The sequence below is a fragment of the Scyliorhinus torazame genome, chromosome 29, assembly GCF_047496885.1.
Source record: "Scyliorhinus torazame isolate Kashiwa2021f chromosome 29, sScyTor2.1, whole genome shotgun sequence".
NCBI classification, from domain to species: Eukaryota; Metazoa; Chordata; class Chondrichthyes; order Carcharhiniformes; family Scyliorhinidae; genus Scyliorhinus; species Scyliorhinus torazame.
The window spans coordinates 25,107,540-25,133,522 of NC_092735.1; the positions used below are offsets into that span (position 1 = coordinate 25,107,540).

Genomic DNA, 25,983 nt, shown 5'->3' on the forward strand with positions numbered 1-25,983 from the left:
TCTATCAGGTCGCCCCTCAACCTCCGTCGTTCCAGTGAGAACAAACCGAGTTTATTCAACCTCTCCTCATAGCTAATGCAAAGGTACTGAGGGAGTGCTGCTTTTTCAGAGGCACTAGGGTACAAATGAGACATCACAACATTTGGGAAGCACTGATCTATCCTGACACTCCCTATGCAGTACTGATAGAGGGGCTGGTTTGGTGCAATTGGCTAGACAGCTGGCTCTTGGTGTGGGACGAGGCCAGCAGCGTGGGTTCAATTCCCCGTACCGGCTGAGGTTGTTCACGAAGGCCCCGCCTTCTCAGCCTTGCCTGAGGTGTGGTGACCCTCAGGTTAAATCACCACCAGTCAGCTCTCCCCCCTCAAAGGGGAAAGCAGCCTATGGTCCTCTGCGACTATGGCGACTTCACTGACTTGCTTTATTTATACAAGAATGAAATGGGAGCAGAGATCGACCATTCAGCCTCTCAAGCCTCCTCCGCCATTTGATAGAAACAGGAGTAGGCCACTAGGCCCTCGCAGCCTGCCTCGCCATTCAATATACTCATGGCTGATCTATGCCGACCTCAACTCCTTCTCTGTGACATTTCCCCATAGCCCTCTCGCTATTCCTCGATCTATCAAATATTTATTCACCTCCACTTCAGATCTCCTAATGCTCCTCCCTCCAAGGCAGAGAATTCCAGAGATTCACCTCCTGCTGCGAGAAGAAATTTCCATGCATCTCAGTTTTTAATAACCCTGTAGCTGTGTCCCCTTGTTCCAAACTCTCCTACCAGTGAAAATATCTCACCATCTACCCTGTCACGGACCCCTCAGGATCTTATATGTTTGAATAAGGTCACCCTTCACTCTTCTAAACCCCAAAGAATATAGACCTATTTAGTCTCTCCTGGTGGGACAACTCTCTCAACCCAGGAATTAACCTGGTGAATCTCCTTTGGACTTCTTCCAATGTTATCCTTTTTGAGAGCCATGATGTGGAGATGCCGGCATTGGACTGGGGTGAGCACAGTAAGAAGTTTTACAACACCAGGTTAAAGTCCAACAGGTTTGTTTCGATGTCACTAGCTTTCGGAGCGCTGCTCCTTCCTCAGGTGATTCACCTGAGCAGTGCTCTGAAAGCTAGTGACATCGAAACAAACCTGTTGGACTTTAACCTGGTGTTGTAAGACTTCTTACTATCCTTTTTGAGGCAAGGCAACCAAACCTTAATGCAGTATTCCAGGCAAGGCCTCACCAATGACGCTGTACACTTGCAACAAAACCTCCCGATTTTTAAACTCCGATCCCTTTGATCTCCTCCTCGGGAGAGATGTTTTCATTGAAGGATCCCGATGATGAGGTGAGGATTGCGAGACCCTCTCTCTCTCTCTCTGTCAGGGATATTGGTGAGGCCTCCAAATTAGGGTGTATTGTTAATCTGTCCTTTCTTTCTGTCCCTGGGCCCACAGAGGATTCACAAAGCCACAATGAACAATATCCCGTGGTTAATCCTGGCAGGCTCCGGAGGGATAGCTGACATCCTGGCTGAGGTCATGGTGGAATCCTTCACAGCAGAAACCCTGAGGAAGGAAGTGGAGGAGCGAATCCGAAAGCACTTTCCTGCCGAAGATACCCACAGCCTGGTGGAGCTGGTGAGTCCCGCGAGGGCAGGAGAGGCCCGTGGGGTGGCGCTGGCTGGGTCAGCATTGGCTGCCCATCCCTAATTACCCCCTGAACTGGGGGGTTTGCTCGGCTCAGAGGGGCAATTAAGTGTCAGCCACGTTGCTGTGGGCCTGGAGTCACGTGTAGGCCAGACCGGGTAAAGGTGGCAGATTTCTTTCAGCACTCAGCGGAGGTGAGCTGATCTCACCAGCGGGAACTGCTGTCTCAGATTGGAGCCGCAGCCTGGACCTCCCCCCCCCCCCATATCCCCTTTCAGGCCCCTCTATTCTCTGTGCCCACCCCCCCCCCCTCACATGCCAACCTTGACAAGGCCCCTGGGAACCACCCCTCACCTCACGTCCAACTGGCAAGGCCCTCCCAGGCCCTACTCCGGCAATGCCAACCTGGCACCTGGCCACCCTGGCAGTACCAATGTGCCCAGCTGCCAGGGGAAGTGCCAGGCTACCGCCCAGCCCTGTCCCCTACCACCCAGGGGTCTCCAATGGCCTGCATTGGTGGTGCCGTAACGCCTGGTCCACATTTGTGTCGATCAGTACTAAACCCTGGCACCCTGGCAAGGTCTTGGCCATTGAGCTGCAGGATCCAGGTGAATCTGGAATCCAGGTATTTAAATGAGCCATTGAGCTAATGTAAATATGCAGATCGTGATCTTACCCAGCGAGGGCGAGATCCAGATCGCAGCAGGCGGAGCGGCTCACGATCGGCCCGGTGCGGCAACCGATTTGGCGCCCTTGCGAGATTCACCCGCTGCACCCAGATCCGGGCCAGGCACAGCGGGGTCCCTGAGCCGCGCCCTAAATGTCTTATCCTCTGAGAGTGCAGCACTCCCTCAGAATTACACGAGGCGCGGGTGCCCAAGACTGTGGAGTGGGACTTAAACCCACAACCTTCAGACGCAAGAGTGGATCCGCTGAGCCATGGCCCCCTCCTTCACTCTCCATTTCCCTCTCCCTCTGTTCTTGTTGTTTTGTGTCTCAGTCGGGCATGTTCAGACCCTGAAGATTCCCAAGCAGTCACGTCGAATCGCTCCCGGCCTTATTTAGCTCCGCAATGTTATATGTTCTGACTTGTAGGTGGAGAAGATTTTTGAAAACAGGCACCTGGTGACAGTCTACAATGCCGATCTAGACGGGACAGAGGAGTTCGATACGATGATTTTGAAAGCGCTTTTCAAAGGTAAAATCCACGGGGGAAACCTTTTGTTTCCAATCGCCCTGCCCTCGGTCTTGATTGTGTAAACTCTGGCCCGTTCCAGCGCGCGCCTGATGCAGGTTTCCATTCATGGCCCATGACTATTCGACTCTGAGGGGCATCGCAGTTGGGAGGATTCGGTCCTCAACCTGACGTTCCGATTCGGAGACAGGAGCCCCCAGCCTGTGTTTTTTGTTTTTTGCTCCACCCTCTTCCAATCGGAGTTCACCCACCCGTCATCCCAACTGAGAACGGGTAATCCGTCAGCCCGTAATGACTCCCTGATTGGCACTCCTGCCGCCGAGTCAGCAGGTTGTGGGTTCGAGCCCCGCGTTAGGAGCAAAAATTAAGTCTGGCACTCCGGTGCATTGCTGGGGTAGTGCCGCACTGTTGGAGGTGTCGCTTTCTGAGTGCGATGTTAACCCGAAGCCTTGCCTGTCGCCTCTCGGGTGGGCGTAAAGGATGTGGCAACGTTTCAAAGACCAGTGCCCTCGTCGATATTTATTACCCCTCCACCAGCAACGCGGGAAACACACAATCAGGTCATGATCGGATTGCGGGATCTTGCTGTGCCCTAAATCGGCTGCCACGTTTCCAGCATTGCAAAGTGACTGCGCTTCAAAAGTGCTCCATTGGCTGCTGTGGAAGGCGCTATAGAAATACAAAATAAAAGCAGATTCTGAAAATCTGTATCTGTAGAAGTCTCTCACTGACCCAAACGTTAACTCTCTGTTTCTCTCTCCGGAGAGGCTGCCAGACTGGCTGAGGTTTTTTTCCAGATTTTTTTACGATAGGACTGCACTTTCTCTTTTTATTTGGCCGAGAATGTCAGGTGATGCCTTTCCCTCAGTGTTGAGATATTGTTTGTAACTCAACAGCCTGGCAAGTCAAAGTTTATTTCTGATACTGGACAATCCCAGCACTATCCAATCACGGAACTGGTCAATCCCAGAACTGGCCAATCACGGAACTGGTCAATCCCAGAACCGGCCAATCACGGAACTGGTCAATCCCAGAACCGGCCAATCACGGAACTGGTCAATCCCAGAACTGACCAATCCCAGAACTGGTCAATCCCAGAACTGGTCAATCTCAGAGCTGGCCAATCACAGAACTGGTCAATCATAGAACCGGCCAATCACGGAAATGGTCAAACCCAGCATTGACCCCCAATCCCAGATTCCTCACCTCCCATTATTGACCCACCGGCAGACCCTGGGGTTATGTGTAGAGAGTTTACACCGAGTGGCTCCCTCTTTGATCCCAGTTCTCTTTACGCCTGCAGCCTGTAAGAAGCAGAGCACCAATGCCCAGGCGTACTTGGATGAGCTGAAACTGGCAGTGGCGTGGAGCCGAGTGGACATTGCCAATAGCCAATTATTTAATGGAGAAATCCTGTGGAAGGTAAGAGTGTGTGAGTGTGTGTGTGTGTGAGTGTGTGTGTGTGTGTGTGTCAGACCGAGTAAGGACGGCAGATTTCTCTCCCTGAAGGACATTAGTGACCCAGATTGTTTTTAGAACACTCATTGATAGTTCCATGGGCACCAATGACTATCATTTCAGATTTTATTAATCAGCGGCCATTGGGGGATTTGAACCTGTGTGTCCCAGAGCATTCGTTCCTGTTTAACCAGCCCAGTGACATTACCAGCACTCCACCATCTCCTCCGAAAGCCAGCACCTCCAACAGTGCAGCGCTCCCTCAAAACTGCACTGGAGCATCAGCCCTGACTTCTGTCCTGGAATGGGATGTGACCTCTGGACCGAGTGACTCAGGAATGAGGTGCTACCAGCTGAGACACGACTAACGCAACTCAACCCCAATGATTAATCCAACTTACATCCCTTCAGCTGCCGTGATGAGAATTGTGTCCCGAGAGCCGTTACCTAGGCCTCTGAGTTACCTGCGCATGGTGATATTAGGACAACAGCAGCATCTCCCCACCCCTCACACTCTGAGGTAGAACAACAGAGTTTAGCTCAACGCCACCTTCTCAAGGGGCAATTAGGGTTGGTCAATAAATGCTGGAATAACCAGCAATGCCCACACTCTGTAAAGCCAAACAAAATACTCAAAATCTTACTTTGCAATTCAGTTCCATTCTCGCCTCATTGGAAAAGTTATTTGTTGGGGATTTTTACTTAGTTAAGGTATCAACATCTGGATTGGAATCAAGAGTAGGCCACTCGGCCCCTCGAGCCTGCTTCGCCGTTCAATAAGATCGCGGCTGACCTGATTGTAACCTCAACCCCAGCTTCCTGCCGGCCCCCGATAACCTTTCACCACTCCCCCCCCCCCCCCCCCCCACCACCACCCCCCCCCCCCACCCCCGTTAATCAAGAATCTAAATAGCTCTGCCTTAAAAATATCCAAAGTCTCTTCTTACCTGAGGAAGAAAGTTCCAGGGACTCATGATGCTCTGAGAGAGGAACCTATTTTATTACGCTGCCGTCCCCTGAACCCCCCCCACGCCATGTTGCGTCGGGGACGGCGCGTTGAGGAAGTCCCCCGTGCATTCGCAGGTTGGCGCGGCGTCACTGCACATGCGCGGGTTGGCATGGCATCACTGTGCATGCGCGGTTTGGCGCAGCGTCACTGCGCATGCGCGGGTTGGCATGGCATCACTGCGCATGCGCGGTTTGGCGCAGCGTCACTGCGCATGCGCGGGTTGGCATGGCATCACTGCGCATGCGCGGTTTGGCGCAGCGTCACTGCGCATGCGCGGTTTGGCGCAGCGTCACTGCGCATGCGCAGGTTGGCGCGGCGTCACTGCGCATGCGCAGGTTGGCGTGGCGTCACTGCACATGCGCGGGTTGGCATGGCATCACTGCGCATGCACGGTTTGGCGCGGCGCCCAGTTGGCGCCGGGAAGGGAGGCTGGAGTGGCGTGAACCGCTCCAGCGCCGTGCTGGCCCCCTGTCGGGGACAGAATCGATAGTGCCCGCGCCCCTTTCGTGCCGTCGTGAAACGCGACGGTGTTCACGACGGCGCGAACACTCTGCCTCCATTTCGGTGAAACCCGCCCCCTATTTTCAAACAGTGATCCCCGAGTTCTGGAGTCTCCCACAGGAGGAAACAAAGGGCGGGATTCTCCCCAAAGAGAACAAAGTCGTCTAGCAAGTGCGTTTCACCGCGTATTTCCTGGGCCGAATGGCCTGTTCCCATTTTCCCACATTCCCTCACCCCCACCAGATGTTCTCTGAATCCAGGGTACGGCTGGACTGGGCCCAACTGTGATGCCTCCATGTCGCTTGGCGAGAGTTGTGGCCATCAGGAGAGGAGAGGGCAGTGATGTAATAGGCCGAGGCTTCATCAACCTTTGCGTGGTGATTGGCCCTTTCAGGACAACCCAGCAGAGTCAGGGTCACCTGATCTGGGGGACCAATCAGGAGTCAGAGTGGGGATCTACCCCGGGGAGGAGTGTGCCTAGTGCCTAATTTGGAATTAGCCGCAAACATGTAGCTCCAGCTTGTAAATAAATCCCTTTTTTGTTCTACTAATGACGTCTCCCAAAGTGCATCCCGATATCTTGTTTCTGTTGCAGTCCTGCGACCTGGAGGACCCCATGACGGCCGCCCTGATGAACAACAAGCCGGAGTTTGTCAAGCTCTTCATCGACAATGGGCTCAACGTGGCGGAGTATCTCTCCTACCAGCGCCTGGAGGAACTGTACAGCTCGGTGGCAGGGAACTCCCTCCTCAACACCTTCCTACAGAAGAAGAAGAAGGAGTGGCGGTCTTTACAGGGCAAGGACTCCATGCTCCCACCCGACAGTCCCAGGGTAGATGGGAGCCATCGGAGCTACACGCTCCTCGAGGTGCTGAAGGTGCTGAAAGATCTGATGGGGGATTTTTGCGAGCCGGTGTATGGACAACTATTCAAACCGAGTGGCGACCGGAATAACGATCTGGTAGGAATTGGATTTCGGTTTTGTATTCCGGGTACCGGAGGCTTGGATTTATGTGTGGGAATGTTCGCATCATAAATTTTATTCGGAATTTCTTCCACCCTCCTCCGCTATCGCCACCCAGAGGCTTGGAAGCTCAATGCATCCACAGGCTTGGAAGCTCAATCGTAGCGAAAGGTGATTCATTCCTTCTCGTCCATTCTGCCATTCGATTGGCTGACCATTCTCTTTGCTCCTAAGAAAAATCTCTTGCCTTTGAACCAGAAAGTATGTGGACTTGTGCCCGCCCACATTCTGGTGGCCTAACCCAGGCTGGCGCTCCAGTGCGGTACTGAGGGAGCACTGCACAGTCGAAGGTGCTGAGATGGTAAACCATAAGACTATAGGAGCGGGGGTAGGCCATTCAGCCCATCGAGGTCTGCTCCGCCATTCAATGAGATCATGACTGATCTGAAATCGTAGTCCTCAACTCCACTTTCCCGCTTTACCCCATAACCCTTGATTCCCTTACTGATGAAAAGTCTGTCTGTCTCACGGTGGCACAGTGGTTAGCACTGCTGCCTCACCACGCTGAGGACCCAGGTTCGATCCCGGCCCCGAGTCACTGTCCGTGTGGAGTTTGCACATTCTCCCCGTGTCTGTGTCAGTCCCACCCCCACAACCCAAAGATGTGCAGGGTCGGTGGATTGGCCACGCAAAATTGCCCCTTAATTGGAAAACAATGAATTGGGTTCTGTATAAAATCAATAAATAAATAAATCTGTCTATCTCAGCCTTGAACGTACTGGCTAGCACGAGGGGACATGGCTTTAAATTGAGGGGAGATAGATATAGGACAGATGTCAGAGGTAGGTTCTTTACTCCGAGAGTAGTAGGGGCATGGAATGCCCTGCCTGCAACAGTAGTGGACTCCCCAACACTATGGGATTCAAATGGTCATTGGATAGACATATGGACGATAAGGGAATAGTGTAGATGGGCTTTAGAGTGGTTTCACAGGTCGACACAACATCGAGGGCCGAAGGGCCTGTACTGCGCTGTAATGTTCTATGTTCTAACGACCCAGTCCCTAAGCTCTCTGCGATAAAGAATTGTACGGATTCACTCCCCTCTGAGAGAAGAAATTCCTCTTCATCTCTGTCTTAAATTTGTGAATAGACTCTCCCACAAGGGGAAACAACCTCTCAGCATCTACCCTCTCAAGCCCCCTGAGAATCCGATATGTCTCAATAAGGTCGCCTCTCATTCTTCTAAACTCCAATGAGTACGGGCCCAACCTACTCAACCTCTCCTCATAAGAAAATCCCTCCATACCCGGGATCAACCCCGCCAACCTTCTCTGGACTGCCTCCAATGCCGGTACATCTTTCCCCAGATAAGGGGACCAAAACTGTTCGCAGTTTTCCAGGTGTGAGGAGTTATCAACGGAAGGTTCTGTGAAGGGAGCAAGGGAGAACGAGCAGAGAAGGAGATGGTTAAAGATCGACAGGGAGACGCGAGTTGCGGTGGGGAAACAGTGTTATCATGCGCTCATGTAGATTATGTATTTCTCACCATTTTTTCTCCCTTTCCTCCCCAAAGACTTGGACTCTGATATAGTTTGGAATGACAACCAAGGTCCATCTTCTGTCTGAAGTGAACCCCATGGTGTTATTCCGAGGAGGAGCAGGGTGGGGGGGGTGGTCACCCTGGGGGGGGGGGGGGGGGGGGTCACCCTGGTGTCCCGGCCAATATTTATCTCTCAAGTACTTCACCAAAACAGATAATAATAATCTTTATTAGTGTCACAAGTAGGCTTACATTCACACTGCAATGAAGTTACTGTGAAAGCCCCCTAGTCGCCACAATCCGGCGCCTGTTCGGGTACACTGAGGGATATTTCAGAATGTCCAATTCACCCAACAAGCACGTCTTTCGGGACTTGTGGGAGGAAACCGGAGCGCACGGAGGAAACCCACGCAGATACGGGGAGAACGTGCAGACTCCGCACAGACAGTGACCCAAACCGGGAATCGAACCTGGGTCCCGTGCCGGTGACCTGATCGTTACCACGTTGCTGTTTGTGGGAGGTTGCTGCGTGCAAATTGGTTGCGTAACGACAATGACCACACTTCTAAACTACTCGATTGGCTGTAAAGTGCTTTGGGCTGCCATGAGGCTGAGATAGGCACCATATAAATGCAAATCTTTCTTTCAAACGTTCCATAATCAACGAGATAGAGAGGCAGTTAATTCATATTATTTGAGATAGCTGAGGGATGGGCCTTGCTGAGTCAGTCAGAGGACTGGGCCTACAACAGTGCCGCACTCGCTCAGTACCGCACGGATATACCAGTTAACGAGGGGTACGGAGAAACCTGTAACTCCCTGGCTCGGAATTAAGATTGATGACAACTGAGTTGAGCAGGTACCTAACACAGCCAAATAATTGTCACTTCCTGTTTCAGCTGCTGAAGCCTCAAGAGCTTCCCTATCAGATGAGGAAATCTCCCACTCCATGGACAGACCTGTTCATCTGGGCCGTTCTACAGAGCTGGAACGAGATGGCTACCTACTTCTGGGAAATGGTGAGAAAGAGCTGGGCAGAAGCATTTGGTCCAAATTAAATGTTATCATAGAATCCCTACACTGCAGAAGGAGACCATTCGGCCCATCGAGTCCGCGCCGTCCGTCCGAAAGAGCCCCCTATCCCCGTAACCCCCACCTAACCTTTTGGATATTAAGGGGCAATTTAGCACGGCCAGTCCACCTAACCTGCACATCTTTGGACTGTGGGAAGAAACCGGAGCACCCGGAGGAAACCCACGCACACACGGGGAGAATATGCAGACAGGCAATCGCCCCAGGTTGGAATTAAACTGGGTTTCCTGGTGCGCGGTGAGGCAGCAGTGCTAACCACTGTGCCACCGTGCCGCCTTTCTCCGTTCTTCATGAACGACCAGCAATCCTGCTCGACAGGCGGGTTTTCAGACAACACCTGATACCGAGGCCGGGATTCTCTGACACGGGTCCGCCCCTCTGCAAGCGAGGACGGAGAATTTGGCGCGTTGTTCGCTGATGGCGGGAATCTCTACTCCCGCCGCTTGTCGACGGGATTTCCCATTGAAGCCACCCCACACCTCCATGAAGGATCATCACATCAGGTCAGGCATAATCTCATTGAAAGACGGGCCAGACTCGATGGGCCAAACGGCGCACCTCTGCTCCTACATCGTACGGTCTTACGAGTGAGTTTATAACCAGAGGGCACTGTTTTATAATTAGCTGTCGCCCCTTTTAGTGTTTAGCGACAGTGGCAGTGTCTAATAGGGCTGGTGGGGCGAAAACCGACGGGTGATATGGGAAGAGGGGTCGGAGCGAAATAGGAAATGTCCGCGCATTCTCTCCTCAACTTGTCTTTTCCATTCTCAGGGTGGGGAATCGGTGTCGTCCGGCCTGGTTGCCTGCAGGATCCTGAGGGAAATGGCTCGATATCAGCCGGAGGCAGAAGGGGCGAAAGTTATGAAGGAAATGGCCTCAAATTTTGCACAGCTGTCACTCGGTAACTGTGATAATTTCGCCAAGACCAATCTTCCAGCACCAAACCCTTTTATTATAGCAACAAAAAATGCCGCTATCGTGGCTCAGAACTCTCCAGTCCAAGCCCGGGGACCTATGGGATGTCGGCCCGGGTTCAGTGAGATTTAAGCTTCCGCTATTCATTTCCTATTGAGCAAGCTACCGCCCGCTTAATAGGGGAATTCATAGTCTAAAAAGCCCCAAGGTTTATCTGTTGATGATGCCCTGTGTTCTTCACGGTCACCATAATTGTAACGTAAGGGCAAGGAAGGAATGAGGATGTTGTTTCAAAGAAAAGAACTAAACTGTTATTCAAAATATTAACAGAGCCTCTGCTCGTTATACCACCCAAAATTCATTGATGTGCCACCCCGCCCCACACACCCTTCTACCCACCCAAAGACCCTACCCCATACATCTCTCTACATGCCAATAAGCTCTGCCCCACTCACCCCTCTATCCACCCAATAACCCAACTCCACACATCCCTTTACCAAGATTCTGGACTTTGGACCAAGGCGAATTTCTGCCTGAACTGGGGTCTGTTATATCCTTAACCTTTAACTATTCCGATAATGCCCTCTACCCACCCAAACATCCGACTCTATACACACCCTGAACTCAGTAATCAACTTTACCAACTCCAAGCGCCCATCCGATTCTACCCCATATGCCCACCCAGGCCTCTTTTTGCACCAAGTGTGCCATGCGGGCTTTCTCGCGGCTGTCTTGCCCTGTTGTGGGTTTGCCGGTGCTCACGCTGTCTCTCCCACTCCCTCTTGTGCCCGCAGACGTTTTTAGCCAGTGCTACCGCCATAACGAGAGGCGGGCGTTTCGGCTGCTGGTGCGCAGCTGCCCCCAGTGGGGCAGGGCCACCTGCCTCCAGCTCGCCACCGAGGCCGACGCCTGGAATTTCCTCGCCCACGATGGAGTCCAGGTGAGTCGGGGATATTCATCCCACCGTCGCAGGACGGCCCACTAATTTAGCTTGGAAAGCGAGAGAAACCGGAGTTGGGATTTAAACGTAAATCGCAGACGCAGAGAGTCCGAGGGTTCTCCACAGTTGCACCAAATGGAGATGGTGGTGTGGCGGTAATAATCTGGAGGCCCAGTTCATACCCTGGGGGCACGGGTTCAAATCCCACCATGGCAGTTGATGGAGAAAACTAGAGGGGCTTGGTGGCCTACTCCCGCTTCTAATTCATAAGTTCCCATGGATAAGGAGGTCAGGGGGAATGCTGCATTGTTAGGGATGCCACCTCTCAGAGGAGCTGCGATACAAAAGCCGTGACGGGCTGGATGTCAAGGATCCGATGGCACGGTTGGAAGAGCTGTCATTCTCCCGGTCTCCAGGCCGACGAACATCCCACCCATCCCCACCGTCCCCACCCGACACCACTGAAAGCGGGTCAATCACCTCATGACCTTTGGTGGGGGATGATGCTGTGCAGCAAATGGCTGCCGCGTCTGCCTAAATTGCACCTCAAAATGGCTGCCAAGGGCCGGTAAGGCACAAACACCACAGCAAATATGGTCTTTCTCAGGGACAGAGAGTCTGAGAGACGGAGGTCGTTAACAGTCGATGTGTCAACGGATGGGGGTGTCACAAAATGGACTGGTGGCGATTTTCCTTCAAGGTGGGGTGGGGTGGGAGGGGGGGAGTGGGGTGTTGGGCCTGTAGGATTATTCTGTGTTTTGTTCACAGGCCCTCCTCAATCAGATCTGGTGGGGAGAGATGGACAGAAACACCAGCATTTGGAAGCTCTGCCTCGCCTTCTTCTGCCCCCCCTTCATATACAGTCGGCTTATCAAGTTCAGGTAAGACCCTTCCCCTGTTGAAGGGACGATTCTCACCCACCCACCTGGTGCCCCATCCCACCTGCTCGTTCTACCCCTTAGGAAAGTGTGGGCCGCACCAATGCGCAAAATGACCCCACGACTGCCTGAATTTTGCTTCCTCTCCTCAGGTTCTTCATTCCTCCGGGGTATATCCATACGACAGTGGGTGAACCTACGGGCCAGTGTGGCACTGGACCACACTAGCTGAGAAGGCCCTGGGTATAATTCTCCCAGCCTGTGCTGCGCCAGCGCTGTGTGGGGCCGCTGACACTGCACTAAGGAAACCCACGCAGACACGGGGAGAACTTGCAAACTCCAGACAGTCACCCGAGGCCAGAATTGAACCCGGGGCCCTGGAGCTGTGAGGCAGCAGTGCTAACCACTGTGCCGCCCTCATGTGATGAAACCTTCAGGTGATCACAGGTCATCATGTGATCACAGTTGGTAACCCCTTGCAACGGTTCAAGAAGGCCGCCACCCCCCCCCTCCCCCCCCGCCTTTTCAAGGGGGAATGGGAGTGGACCTGAAATGTTGGCCTTATGTGAAATGCCCATATTCCTTGAACAAATCCGAGAAAAGGGACTGATCACTGCCCTCCGGGGTAAATGGATGTCTGGGAATGGACTCCTGGCAAGGGTAAGATCGCGGTGGCCTAGCTTTGCTGCTCGCGCCAATCCAAAGGAGAAGACCAACCGTTTACCGAATGCCATCCGGTGTCAAACCCCACTAAGAGTCGTCAGGGGCGACGTCGCACAGAGGGGCTGGCAATCTGGAGCTCTCTGCTGAGGCTGAAGGATCGTTGGAAATGTCGACGCCGAGATCGATCGATTGTTGACCGTGGGTAGTGAGGATCCCGGAACTGAGGAGATAATTGGAGCTCAGGTGCAGGTCAGCCATGATCTAAGGCAGCGGTGGGCAATCTGTGGCCTGGGGGACCACACGCGGCCCACCTGGGTTCCGCGTGCGGCCCCACGAGACATTTTGTTGACCGTTGCCCACGCGCAGGGCGCCACATTCCCGTCCGTGTTAGTTTTTTTTCCTGCCGGTATGGCTGAAGTGATTCGCGCGTAAAGCGAGGGCGAGTGAGGCGAGGAGCGTGCCGATTGCTCGCAACATTGACTGTGAGAGCCGTGCGCTCGCTCTGCGTCCAACGTGTAAATATTTAATTTATTTTTACCAGTTGAAGTTGATCACACTTCTATTGATATGTAAATGACTCGGCCTTTTCCGTCATTTGTTATAAAATATTCACCATGTATTAAATGTATTTAATCTTATTCACGGTTAGTGAACGAGTCCCGATTTCAATCTCGCTGTCCCTTGAGATGAAGGAGGGCCCGTCATGCGGCCCACTCACCACCCCCGTGGCCATCGCCAATCTGAGGGGGCTGGTGGTCGAAGCTGGCCGGGCTGAATCACCTCCTCCTGCCACCAGAGGGCGTCAGCGCTCCCTGGAGAGGAGAAAAGTTCGATTCAATTTGACGGGCATTGATGGCGGCCACTCCCAATGCAGACATCTTTCGCAACCTGTCATTAACATTTCTGTTACACCCGCAGCAGTAGCACGGAGGAGAAAGTGGCAGAAAAGACTGCATCTGATTTGGACAGTGTTGATGGTGACTTGTTGCTTCAGCCATCTGAGGTCCCCTGGTTAGTGGCATTTCAAACATTCCCTGTCTTCCGGCCAAACAGGGACCGTCCTGTTTGAACACATGTTTGCTCTTGGGATGTGGGCGTCGCTGACTGACCCAGTACCTGTTGCCCCTTAAAGAAAGTGGTGGGGAGTTGCCGCAGGCCAGCAGCACGGTTCAATTCCCGTACCAGCCTCCCCGAACAGGCGCCGGAATGTGGCGACTAGGGGCTTTTCACAGTAACTTCATTTGAAGCCTACTTGTGACAATAAGCGATTTTCATTTCATTTTTTCATTTCATAACAATCACCTTTTATTGTCACAAGTATGAAGTTACTGTGAAAAGCCCCCAGTCGCCACATTCCGGCGCCTGGAAAGGGTCCAGAGGAGGTTCACAAGAATGATCCCTGGAATGAAGAACTTGTCGTATGAGGAACGGTTGAGGACTCTGGGTCTGTACGCGTTGGAGTTTAGAAGGATGAGGGGGGGATCTTATTGAAACTTACAGGCGAGGCCTGGATAGAGTGGACGTGGAGAGGACGTTTCCACTTGTAGGAAAAACTAGAAGCAGAGGACACCATCTCAGATTAAAGGGACGATCCTTTAAAACAGAGATGAGGAGGAATGTTTTCAGCCAGAGGGTGGTGAATCTGTGGAACTCTTTGCCGCAGAAGGGCTGTGGAGGCCAAATCACTGAGTGTCTTTAAGACAGAGACAGATAGGTTCTTGATCAATAAGGGGATCAGGGTTTATGGGGAGAAGGCAGGAGAATGGGGATGAGAAAATATCAGCCATGATTGAATGGCGGAGCAGACCCGATGGGCCGAGTGGCCTAATTCTGCTCCTATGTCTTCTGGCCTGTTTGGATAAGCAGGCTGCTTGCCTTGTTCTGCATTGCCCTTGATAAATTGCCCCTCAGTGCCCAAAGGTTCTGTTGGGTTGCTGGAATATAGCAGGTGTGTGCGCCTGGGTGGGGTGCTCTTTTGGAGGGCTACTGCCAACTCGATGGGCCGAATGGCCTCTTTTTGCACTGTAGAGATTCTATGAAATTAACGCAGTCGAATTTTTTTCCAAGCTTGAATTCAAATTCCTTCTTTGTATAAATTTAAAGTGGCCAATTTTTTTTCCCCCAATTAAAGGGGCAGTTTGGCGGGGCCAATCCACCTACCCTGCACGTCTTTGGGTTGTGGGGGGGTGAGACCCACGCAGACGCTGGGAGAACTTGCAAACTCCACACGGACGGTGACCCGGGGCTGGGGTTGAACCCGGGTCCGCGGCGCCGTGAGGCAGCAGTGCTAACCACTGCGCCAACGTGCCGTCCTGGAATTGAAATTCAATTTCCCTGTTCCTCCCCCTCCGGATGAGAAATCAACTTCTGACATCTGAAGGAATTTTGACCGGATCTTAAAAACGCTCCTAGTCATAAACTTTATTGGATCACCGTTACGCAAAGTATAGCCTCTGATGTAAGACTAGCAGGGTCGTGAGCCAGTGGTCAGTTCACAGTGCAGAACATACGACCGTCGTCCACCTGATGAATGTGGTCAAGTCAGTAATGAGATGAATGGCTAGTTGACCTGTGCCAGGACAGTATTAGTCTGCAGGAACCATACAAAAATTGCTGCTCTCCTTCGAATAGTATCGGGGATTTTTCTTTGACTCAGAGTGGGCAGTTGTCGTGTTATTTGCCTCAAGGCCAGACTTCCCGCCCCAATCGCAAGAGCAAGTCCCTCCTTGGAGAGCTGTTGACCAGTTAGATGGCTCTGTTGCCCCAGTGGCGCCAGGTTCGAACGGTGGCCGCTACTGGGACTGCAGCAGTCCCTGAAGCAGAGGGGAGCCCCGAGGCCGAGGTCGCTCTCGGGTTTCTCCGGGACCTGGTAAGCCCTGGTGAGCGGGATGGAAAGCCAGGTTCGGGGCAAAGTGGAAGGTTGACCTGGGTGGTGGGGATGCCTCCAATGGGCACAGAGGATCCCAAAAGTGAGTCACGTGCCCCGCCCCTCCCCCGGGTCCATAGAGTCATTTATGGCACAGAGGAGGCCGTTTGGCCCATCGGGACTATGTCAGCTCAGCGTGGAGGCCCAGAGGCTAGAGTATTATTGATCAAGCCAAGCTGGGACCAATCCATTTATGGCAGTCATCAGTGAACCGTGAACAAAGAGCAATACACCACAGGACCTCCAAGCCTGTACTGGTCATGATGCCAACCTTGGCCAAAACCCTGAGCACTTCCTAGTGCTGTATCCCTCTATACCCATCCTATCCATGTGTTTGTCAAGATGCCTTTTGAACGCCGTTAATGTATCTGCTTCCACAACCTCCCCTGGCATCGCGTTCCAGGCACTCACCACCCTCTGTGTAAAAAACCTGCCTCGCACATCTCCTCTAAACCTTGCCACACAGACCTTAAATCTATGCCCCCTGGTGACTGACCCCTCCACCCTGGGAAAGAGTGCCTGCCCATCCACTCTATCCCTGCCCCTCACAATCTTGTAGACCTCGATCAGGTCCGCCCTCAACATCTGTCTTTCTAAAGAAAACAGTCCGAGTCTATTCAGCCTCTCCGCATAGCTAACACCCTCCAGACCAGGCAACATCCGGGTAAGCCTCCTCTGCCCCCTCTCCAAAGCCTCCACATCCTTCTGGTAGTGCGGCGACCAGACTTGTGCGCAATATTCCAAGTGCGGTTCAGTACAACTGCAGCCTGACTTGCCAGTTTTTATACTCGATGCCCCATCCAATGAAGGCAAGCATACCGTCTGCTTTCTTGACTACCTTGACCACTTGTGTTGCCACTTTCAAAGATCTGTGGACCCGCGCGCCCAGATCTCTCTGACTTTCTATATTCCTAAGAGCTTTGCCATTTATGATAGATTTCCCCTCTATGTTAGACCTACCAAAATGCGTTACCTCACATTTGGCTGAGCGGTTGAACACCTTTGAACTTTGACTCTGAACCTGTTCCTTTTCTCTGTTCAATTCAGCGATAGTGAGGCGGACATCCGGACATCCGGCTGCAGGCGGCCATTTTGGATGATTCGTTGGAAGCAGTTCTGGGGCGCCCCTGTCATCTCGTTTGTTGGGAACGTCATTATGTATTTTGCCTTCCTGTTTCTCTTTGCCTACGTCCTGATCATGGATTTGCCACTTGAGAGTCCGTCCACGATGGAGCTCGTTCTGTACTTCTGGGTCCTCACACTCGCCTTGGAGGAGGTTCGACAGGTACGTGGGGAAAAGGCCTGAAACCGGCTTTTAAAAAAAACGTACCTCTGTGAATTCTTGAATTTCGCTGAAAAGTGAGACCCTGTTGTTGAAGCTTTTCATCTTTTATTATCAGAACAGTCACAAGAATGCCAAAGGAATTGGTTCAAGCCTGACTCCTCTTTTGAATTACCCAGGAGCTTGGGGAGCCTATAGTTCCCCATTTCTTTCTCCATGGCAACGGCGTGGACAATTAGAGCCAGCTTGCTAACCAATCAGCACCTTTTTTTCCTCTAGTATAAAGTGCTGTGATTGTTTGAAATTTGGCACTCTTGTGTTTGTCCTGATGAGTGCAAAACAAAAAACTTCGACAACATGGACTCTTTTCAGCGATATTCCAGTTCTGTCCTGCCAAGTGACTGATGGTGAATTATGTTCCCATCCAGGTGGGGAACGTTCACATTAGGCAAGGGAACTCTTAATGCTTCACGTGCAGAAGCTGAGGAAAGCTTCCTGGAATTCCCTCCAAAAACGTCAAATTGAATATTCTCCATTTTTGCATCCTGTCACGGACTGGCCAGGCCAGCACTTGTTGCCCATCCCTAACTGCACTTGAGAAGGTGGTAGTGAGCTGCCTTCTTGAACCGCCGCAGTCCACGTTATGTGGGTACACCCACACTGCTGTCCGGGAGGGCGTTCCAGGATTTTGACCCAGCGACAGTGAAGGAACGGCCAATATATTTCTAAGTCAGGGTGGTAAGTGGCCCGGAGGGGAACTTGCAGGTGGTGGTGTTCCCCATGCCCCTTTGTCCTTCTAGACGGTAGAGTTTGCAGGTCCGGAGGGTTCTGTTGAAGGAACCTGGCTCCCACAGAAATCCAACAGTCCCCCCCAGAGATGACGGGGAGAGAGAAAGGAACGTTTAATGTACAAGTGACTACTCCCACGTTAGGGTCAGTTATGTGGTCCAGGACTCTCCCCTATTAATTAGGAATTGGATTGACACCACCTGAGTCCATTTCAGGTAGGATCCCATTGACCCACCATTAAAAACATCAGGAGACCTGGTTTACAAGTTGACCTGGGTTAGGTCAGTTGCTCCTTGAGATACTTAGTCTTCCCTCGCTGTTGGCCCATTGGACTCATCGACTTGCAAGGCAACCCCCAATCCCAGTGAACGGAATTTGAACTGAGGCTGGTCGAGGGGATAGGGTTTTCTATTGAACTTCCAATATCAGAATTTGTTGGGTTGTGCAGACTTGTGTCCCCCATGACTGTTTTCCATCACGATTGATCTCAAGGAGAGGTAGGCACAGCAATAACTTGTATTTATACAGCACCTCTAATAATCTAACGCATCCCAAGCCACTGCCCAGAATCAAATATCTGCCCAGCATTGACACCCCGGCACCTAAGCAGGTAACAGAATTTAGGATTACATCAGATATATGGTATGGGGCGGCAGGGTGACACAGTGGTTAGCACTGCGGCCTCACGGCGCTGGGGACCCAGGTTCGATCATGGCCCCGGGTCACTGTGCGTGTGGAGTTTGCACATTCTCCCCGTGTCTGCGTGGGTTTCGCCCCCACAACCCAGACTAGGTGGATTAGCCACGCTAAATTGCCCCTTAATTGGAAAAAGAATTGGGTACTCTAAATTTAAAAAAAGATATATGGTACAGAAACAGGCCATTCGGCCCATACCAGTCCATGCTGGCATTTATGCTCCTCTCACGCCTCCTGCCATTCTTCCTCCTCTAAATCTGCCATCACAACCCTCTATACACTTCTCTCTCATGGGCCTGTCTGCCCTCTCCTTAACAACATCGAAATAATTCCCTTCGGTAGTGAGTTCCACATTCCCACTGCTCTCTGGGCGAAGACGTTTCTCCCGAATTCCCGATGGGATTTCTTGGTGACCATCCGGCCTCCACTCATGCTCTTCCCAATAAAAGGAAAATTCCTCTCTGCATCCACCCCATCAAAACCTTTTACCCCCCCCCCCCCCCACCCCCCTGCTGCCCTCCCCACCGCCCCGGCCTTCTTTTTTCGAAAAGAGAGCCAGCCTGTCGACCCTTTCCTGATGCGAAACCCACATGTTTCCGGTATCTTACTCTCTGCCTCCTCTCCAGTGCTTCGACGTCAAGCTTATAGTATGATGACCCAATGGCACATAAATCTCTCAGCTTGGTCTAAGAACGCCTTGTAGGAGGAGAGGAGTGCAGAGGCCTATCGAGGGAATTCCAAAACTCAGGCCTTTGGCAGACTAGATGATCCCGCCCGAAGTCAGCTGAAGATGGCTGCCACTGGTGGAGTGATCAACATCCGTAACGGACAACAGGCCAGAGCTGGAAGTACGCAGACATCTCGGAGGGGGTTCCAGAGATAGGGAGGCGGGCCATGGAGGGTGTGATAACCCCCACGGGGGATTGCCTCGTGGGGCTCGTAGGGTATGAGTTTCCCTGGTAATGGGCGGAGGTCGGCCCAGGTGGGACTCGTTAACTCAGCCCTTTAAAGACCAACCTGAACCTGGACCGGCCAATCGGGTAACACTGGCCTGGGTAGTGGCTTTACTTTTGAACTATAAACAACGTTAACCTTCAGGGCCGTGACTCCTGGATTACTACAGAGGAGAACCCTACCATTAAGACACGAGAGAGAGAGTTAGGTGTGAAGGCAAGACTGGGAGAGGGAAAGGGTAAGCTCGATGGGGTATGGATATGAGTGACCAATATCTCTAGTACAGGAGCTCTATTATTGAACACAGTGTGACACTGCCATCTGCTGGCCAAAGTCATCAGCAAAGAAGACACCAAACTAATTGAGAAAGGACTCCGGCCATCACAAAGTACTTTGCAGCCAATGAAGTACTTTTCTTTTTGAAGTGTAGTCATTGTTGTAGGAGATGCGGCTGCCAATTTGCGTACAAATATTAGATCAAGACAACTGTGAAGGTTATGGAGCAACTCTATTAATAGCGGTAAAAAGAAAAGCAAGAGTATTCTTTCGTGCAAAGGCCCAAAGTCAGAACGCAGAATAACCAAATGTTTACCAAAGCAAGATCTGCTTTGAATCCTTCAGCTCAATATAACATCTGGAGGCTACTTCATGTGAGACACAGATTGCCAAAACTTCTCATCTTGCACGCATCAGGCTCATTTATACTTTCTGGAAGCGACACGCATTCAAATGTAGGGACCCGTTCTCTGCAAACAAAAGGAATATGTTCAGGCTCTGAATTGCCTCCTCATGCTCCCCGCTCTTATGTTCTTCTGTGTCAAGAACCTTCCAAGAATCATGATTCCTTGTTTATAATTTATTCATGGATGTACGCTTCGCTGGCAAGGCCAGCAGTTATTGGCCATCCCTAGTTGCCCTTGAGAGTTGGTGAGCCGCCATTTTGAATCTCTGCAGTGCACGTGCAGTTGATGTACCACAGGGTACTTTATTTTCTTTCCTAGAACGGTTTGAGTGCGGATTGCCAGGCCACTTCAGAAGGAAATAAGAGTCAACTTATATCGCTGTGCGTCTGAAGTCACATGACGGCCAGAATGAGTAACAATGGCCGATCCTTGAGAACAACAATCCAATCACGATCAGTAATAATGTGACTAAGCTTTTTATTAACACTCTAAAAATATCAATTGGTGGTAGGATTTGAACTCGCGTCTCCAGATCACTAGTCCAGTAATGTGGTCACAAAATGGCACCATTCTCCCCTCTGGTGATGGTCTTGGAGGACCAATGTAATTCTGGAAATCAGCCTGACTCCAGCCCCTCTTGTCTTCTCCTAGACCTTCTTTGTCAGCATGAATATCCCCATGAAGAAGAAGGTGAAGTTATATTATCAGGATATGTGGAACAAGTGCGACGTTCTGGCCATTCTCATGTTCGTCGCCGGGGTCGTCTGCAGGTCAGTGGCCATTTTCCTCTGGCAGGGCAGTGAGTGCTCAACTGAGAATTGGATGCTCGGCAGAATGAAGAGAAGCTACTTCTTCTTTAGATTGCGAAGGCTGCCCGTCCATTAGTGGCCGGGAGCCTCTTCGTCCTCACTGGTGCCAAAACATGGCCATGGTAAGGTGGGCAGTCCCCCAGGGCCAGTTTCTGGGGTGGCAATGCTCCATTCAGATGGGAAAGCCCCCTTCAACCCTCCCATATCGCACCCACACCCCACCACTGTCGTAGGGCTTACTGGGTGCCCAGTGGGGGGCTCACCCCTCCAACCATGGATATTTGCCAGCTGCAGCCTTTCTGAATTGTGGTTGCCTCCATCTTGAATACTCTCTCTCTCTCTCTCTCTCCCCCCCCCCCCCCCCCCCACCCCCCCCCCCCCCCTCCCTCTCTCTCTCCCTCTCACATCGACATTGCGGCCTCTCCCTCCTGACTGTGAGGTTGTCGATGTGTCATTGTCGGAGGTCCTCGGGGACCCGCGCGCTCTCCTTGATCAGGCAGCCAGTGGACATCCGGGTCATTGGGTCTGCTCACGAAAAATGCACCTGACACCGTGGGGCAGTGGGTTAGCGCCCCCACCTCTGAGCCCGAAGCTGCAGGTTCGAGTCCCACCCCAGGACCTGATGGCCAAGGGAGGAGAGGGGGCTGCCTTGTACAACAACACATTGAGGCTTTGGAAAAGAATTGAGCAATTTCCTAACCTCTGCGAACACGTCTGGGAATTGGTGTAAGAATTTGAAGATGGCGGGGAAAAGAGTGGCAGGTCAAGGAATGAAACCTCCAGGAATATATCTAACCGGAGTTGGCCAACTTATTCGATGACCTGGGTGATATTTTTGATCCGTTTCTCACCCACCCCCCCAACCTCACTCATTTTATTTGGTCTGGGGATAGTGAGGGAAACCGGTGTTGAGGTAGATGATCAACCATGATCTCATTGAATGGCACAGCAGGCTCGATGGGCTGAATGGCCCCATTTGTGCTCCTCTATTCCAATGGTGTTGTGATTTACGACGCTACTGGAGCAGTGCAGTCCCTTTACGATGAAGAAGTGACAGTAGCAAGGAGGACAATTCGGCCCATCGCGCCTGCTCCATCATTCAGTACCAAAGATAGAGCTCAGTGGGCTATTCTACTAGAGGAATCCTCACACCTAATCTAGTCATTTCCATTCGTCTGCAAAGGCTCCGGCTGGGATCCAGCACCGATACTTCGGATAATTACGATCCTCTTAACAACAGACAGCTTGAGGAAGGAATACAACTGACACTTCACTATTTGTAAAGTTCATTTCCAGGACGTGGGGGTCGCTGGCTACGCCAGTATTTATTGCCCATCCCTAGTTGCCCTTCAGAAGGTGGTGGTGAGCTGCCTTCTTGAACCCGCTGCAGCCCTTGAGGTGTAGGTATACCCAGAGTGCTGATAGGGAGGGAATGTCGGGATTTTGACCCAGTGACGGTGAAGGAAAGGCCGATAAATTTCCCAGATCAGGATGGTGAGTGGCTTGGAGGGGAACTTGAAGGTGGCGGGGTTCCCAGGTATCTGCTGCCCTTGTCCTTCTAGATGGACATTTGTTTAATTGCTTGGCGTATCTGCAACATTTAGACGTTTAATAAATTTAGAGTGCCCAATTATTTTTTTTTCCAATGAAGGGACAATTTAGCGTGGTCAATCCCCGGAACCTACGCATTTTTTTCGGCTGTGGGGGTGAAACCCCTGGAGAAACGGGGAGAATGTGAAAACCCCACATGGACAGTGACCCGGGCCGGATCAAACCGGGATCCTCAGTGCCATAGGCCGCATGACATCATTTCTGAATTGGCTATTCTTTTTTTTCTACTTTGCAACACAGCAGCCAATAGCTGTGTGATTAATGCTATCCCCATGGAGGCCAGCTAACTTCGTATGGTAGATATGTTGGGGTGGCACAGTGGTTAGCACTGCTGCCTCACAGCGCCAAGGGTCCCGGGGTCGATTCCGATCTTGGGCGACTGTCTGTGCGGAGTCTGCACGCTCTCCCCGTGTCTGCGTGGGTGTCCTCCGGGTGCTTCGGTTTCCTCCCACACTCCAAAGATGTGCGGGTTAGGTGGATTGGCCAGGGTGGTTTCTATCCAGCTCTCACTTAAAAATATTCAAAGACTCTGCTTCCACCGTCCGTTCAAGAAGAGAGTTCCGGAGACTCACCACCCTCTGGAAAAAAAAGCATTCTCCTCATCTCTGTCCCAAATAGGCGGCCCCTTATTTTTCAACTGTGACCCCCCAGTTCTAGATTCTCCCGCGAGAGGAAACCCCCTCTCCACGCCCACCCTATCAATCCTCCTCAGGGTTCCGTCTTGTTGCCCGTTGCAGGATGTTTATCTCCTGGTTCAATCTCGGCCGCGTCCTGCTGTGTCTCGACTTCATGGTCTTCTCATTTCGCCTGGTTCACATCTTTGCCGTCCATAAAGAGCTGGGGCCAAAGATCATCATCGTCGGCAAGATGGTGAGTGAGAGAATGATGGGCGTGGGGTATCAGAGGGTTACAGTGAGGGGTGTGGGGTATATCAGAGTGTTACAGTGAGGGGTGTGGGATATATCAGAGTGTTACAGTGAGGGGTGTGGTTTATATCAGAGTGTTACAGTGAGGGGTGTGGAGTATATCAGAGTGTTACAGTGAGGGGTGTGGGGTATATCAGAGTGTTACAGTGAGGGGTGTGGGGTATATCAGAGTGTTACAGTGAGGGGTGTGGGGTATATCAGTGTTACAGTGAGGGGTGTGGGATATATCAGAGTGTTACAGTGAGGGGTGTGGTTTATATCAGAGTGTTACAGTGAGGGGTGTGGAGTATATCAGAGTGTTACAGTGAGGGGTGTGGTTTATATCAGAGTATTACAGTGAGGGGTACGGTTTATATCATAGTGTTACAGTGAAGGGTGTGGGGTATATCAGAGTGTTACAGTGAGGGGTGTGGGGTATATCAGAGTGTTACAGTGAGGGGTGTGGGGTATATCAGAGTGTTACAGTGAGGGGTGTGGGGTATATCAGTGTTACAGTGAGGGGTGTGGGGTATATCAGTGTGTTACAGTGAGGGGTGTGGGGTATATCAGAGTGTTACAGTGAGGGGTGTGGTTTATATCAGAGTGTTACAGTGAGGGGTGTGGTGTATATCAGAGTGTTACATTGAGGGGTGTGTGGTTTATATCAGAGTGCTACAGTGAGGGGTGTGGGGTATATCAGAGTGTTACAGTGAGGGGTGTGGTTTATATCAGAGTGTTACAGTGAGGGGTGTGGGGTATATCAGAGTGTTACAGTGAGGGCTGTGGGGTATATCAGAGTGTTACAGTGAGGGGTGTGGGGTAGATCAGAGTGTTACAGTGAGGGGTGTGGTTTATATCAGAGTGTTACAGTGAGGGGTGTGGTTTCTATCAGAGTGTTACAGTGAGGGGTGTGGGGTATATCAGAGTGTTACAATGAGGGGTGTGGGGTATATCAGAGTGTTACAGTGAGGGGTGTGGGGTATATCAGAGTGTTACAGTGAGGGGTGTGGGTTATATCAGAGTGTTACAGTGAGGGGTGTTGTATGTATCAGAGTGTTACAGTGAGGGGTGTGGGGTATATCAGAGTGTTACAGTGAGGGGTGTGGTTTATATCAGAGTGTTACAGTGAGGGGTGTGGTTTATATCAGAGTGTTACAGTGAGGGGTGTGGGGTATATCAGAGTGTTACAGTGAGGGGTGTGGTTTATATCAGAGTGTTACAGTGAGGGGTGTGGTTTATATCAGAGTGTTACAGTGAGTGGTGTGGGGTATATCAGAATGTTACAGTGAGGGGTGTGGGGTATATCAGAAAGTGTTGCAGTGAGGGGTGTGGGGTATATCAGAGAGTGTTACAGTGAGGGGTGTTGTTTATATCAGTGTTACAGTGAGGGGTGTGGGGTATATCAGAGTGTTACAGTGAGGGGTGTGGTTTATATCAGTGTTATAGTGTGGGGTGTGGTTTATATCAGACTGTTACAGTGAGGGGTGTGGGATATATCAGAGTGTTGCAGTGAGGGGTGTGGGGTATATCAGAGTGTTACAGTGAGGGGTGTGGGGTATATCAGAGTGTTACAGTGAGGGGTGTGGGGTATATCAGAGTGTTACAGTGAGGGGTGTGGTTTATATCAGAGTGTTACAGTGAGGGATGTGGTTTATATCAGAGTGTTACAGTGAGGGGTGTGGTGTATATCAGAGTGTTACATTGAGGGGTGTGTGGTTTATAACAGAGTGCTACAGTGAGGGGTGTGGGGTATATCTGAGTGTTACAGTGAGGGGTGTGGGGTATATCAGAGTGTTACAGTGAGGGGTGTGGGGTATATCAGAGTGTTACAATGAGGGGTGTTGGGTATATCAGAGTGTTACAGTGAGGGGTGTGGGGTATATCAGTGTTACAGTGAGGGGTGTGGGGTATATCAGAGTGTTACAGTGAGGGGTGTGGGGTATATCAGAGTGTTACAGTGAGGGGTGTTGTATGTATCAGAGTGTTACAGTGAGGGGTGTGGGGTATATCAGAGTGTTACAGTGAGGGGTGTGGGGTATATCAGTGTTACAGTGAGGGGTGTGGGGTATATCAGTGTTACAGTGAGGGGTGAGGGGTATATCAGAGTGTTACAGTGAGGGGTGTGGGGTATATCAGTGTTACAGTGAGGGGTGTGGGGTATATCAGAGTGTTACAGTGAGGGGTGTGGGGTATATCAGAGTGTTACAGTGAGGGGTGTGGTTTATATCAGAGTGTTACAGTGAGGGGTGTGGTTTATATCAGAGTGTTACAGTGAGGGGTGTGGGGTATATCAGAGTGTTACAGTGAGGGGTGTGGTTTATATCAGAGTGTTACAGTGAGGGGTGTGGTTTATATCAGAGTGTTACAGTGAGTGGTGTGGGGTATATCAGAATGTTACAGTGAGGGGTGTGGGGTATATCAGAAAGTGTTGCAGTGAGGGGTGTGGGGTATATCAGAGAGTGTTACAGTGAGGGGTGTTGTTTATATCAGTGTTACCGTGAGGGGTGTGGGGTATATCAGAGT

General features: G+C 51.5%; 1 protein-coding gene across 1 annotated transcript in view; it reads left to right on the top strand.

Annotated features, from left to right (window-relative positions):
• LOC140403945 (transient receptor potential cation channel subfamily M member 4-like) overlaps positions 1-25,983 on the top strand; it is an 88,033-nt gene that overhangs the window by 37,066 nt on the left and 24,984 nt on the right. Inside the window, exons 8-19 of the mRNA XM_072492227.1 lie at positions 1,457-1,639; positions 2,744-2,846; positions 4,147-4,265; positions 6,407-6,772; positions 9,217-9,336; positions 10,181-10,310; positions 11,119-11,264; positions 12,033-12,145; positions 13,724-13,816; positions 16,779-17,016; positions 20,787-20,905; positions 23,293-23,425. Coding sequence (XP_072348328.1) covers positions 1,457-1,639; positions 2,744-2,846; positions 4,147-4,265; positions 6,407-6,772; positions 9,217-9,336; positions 10,181-10,310; positions 11,119-11,264; positions 12,033-12,145; positions 13,724-13,816; positions 16,779-17,016; positions 20,787-20,905; positions 23,293-23,425 — 1,863 coding nt within the window. The remainder of the gene's footprint in view (positions 1-1,456; positions 1,640-2,743; positions 2,847-4,146; positions 4,266-6,406; positions 6,773-9,216; positions 9,337-10,180; positions 10,311-11,118; positions 11,265-12,032; positions 12,146-13,723; positions 13,817-16,778; positions 17,017-20,786; positions 20,906-23,292; positions 23,426-25,983) is intronic.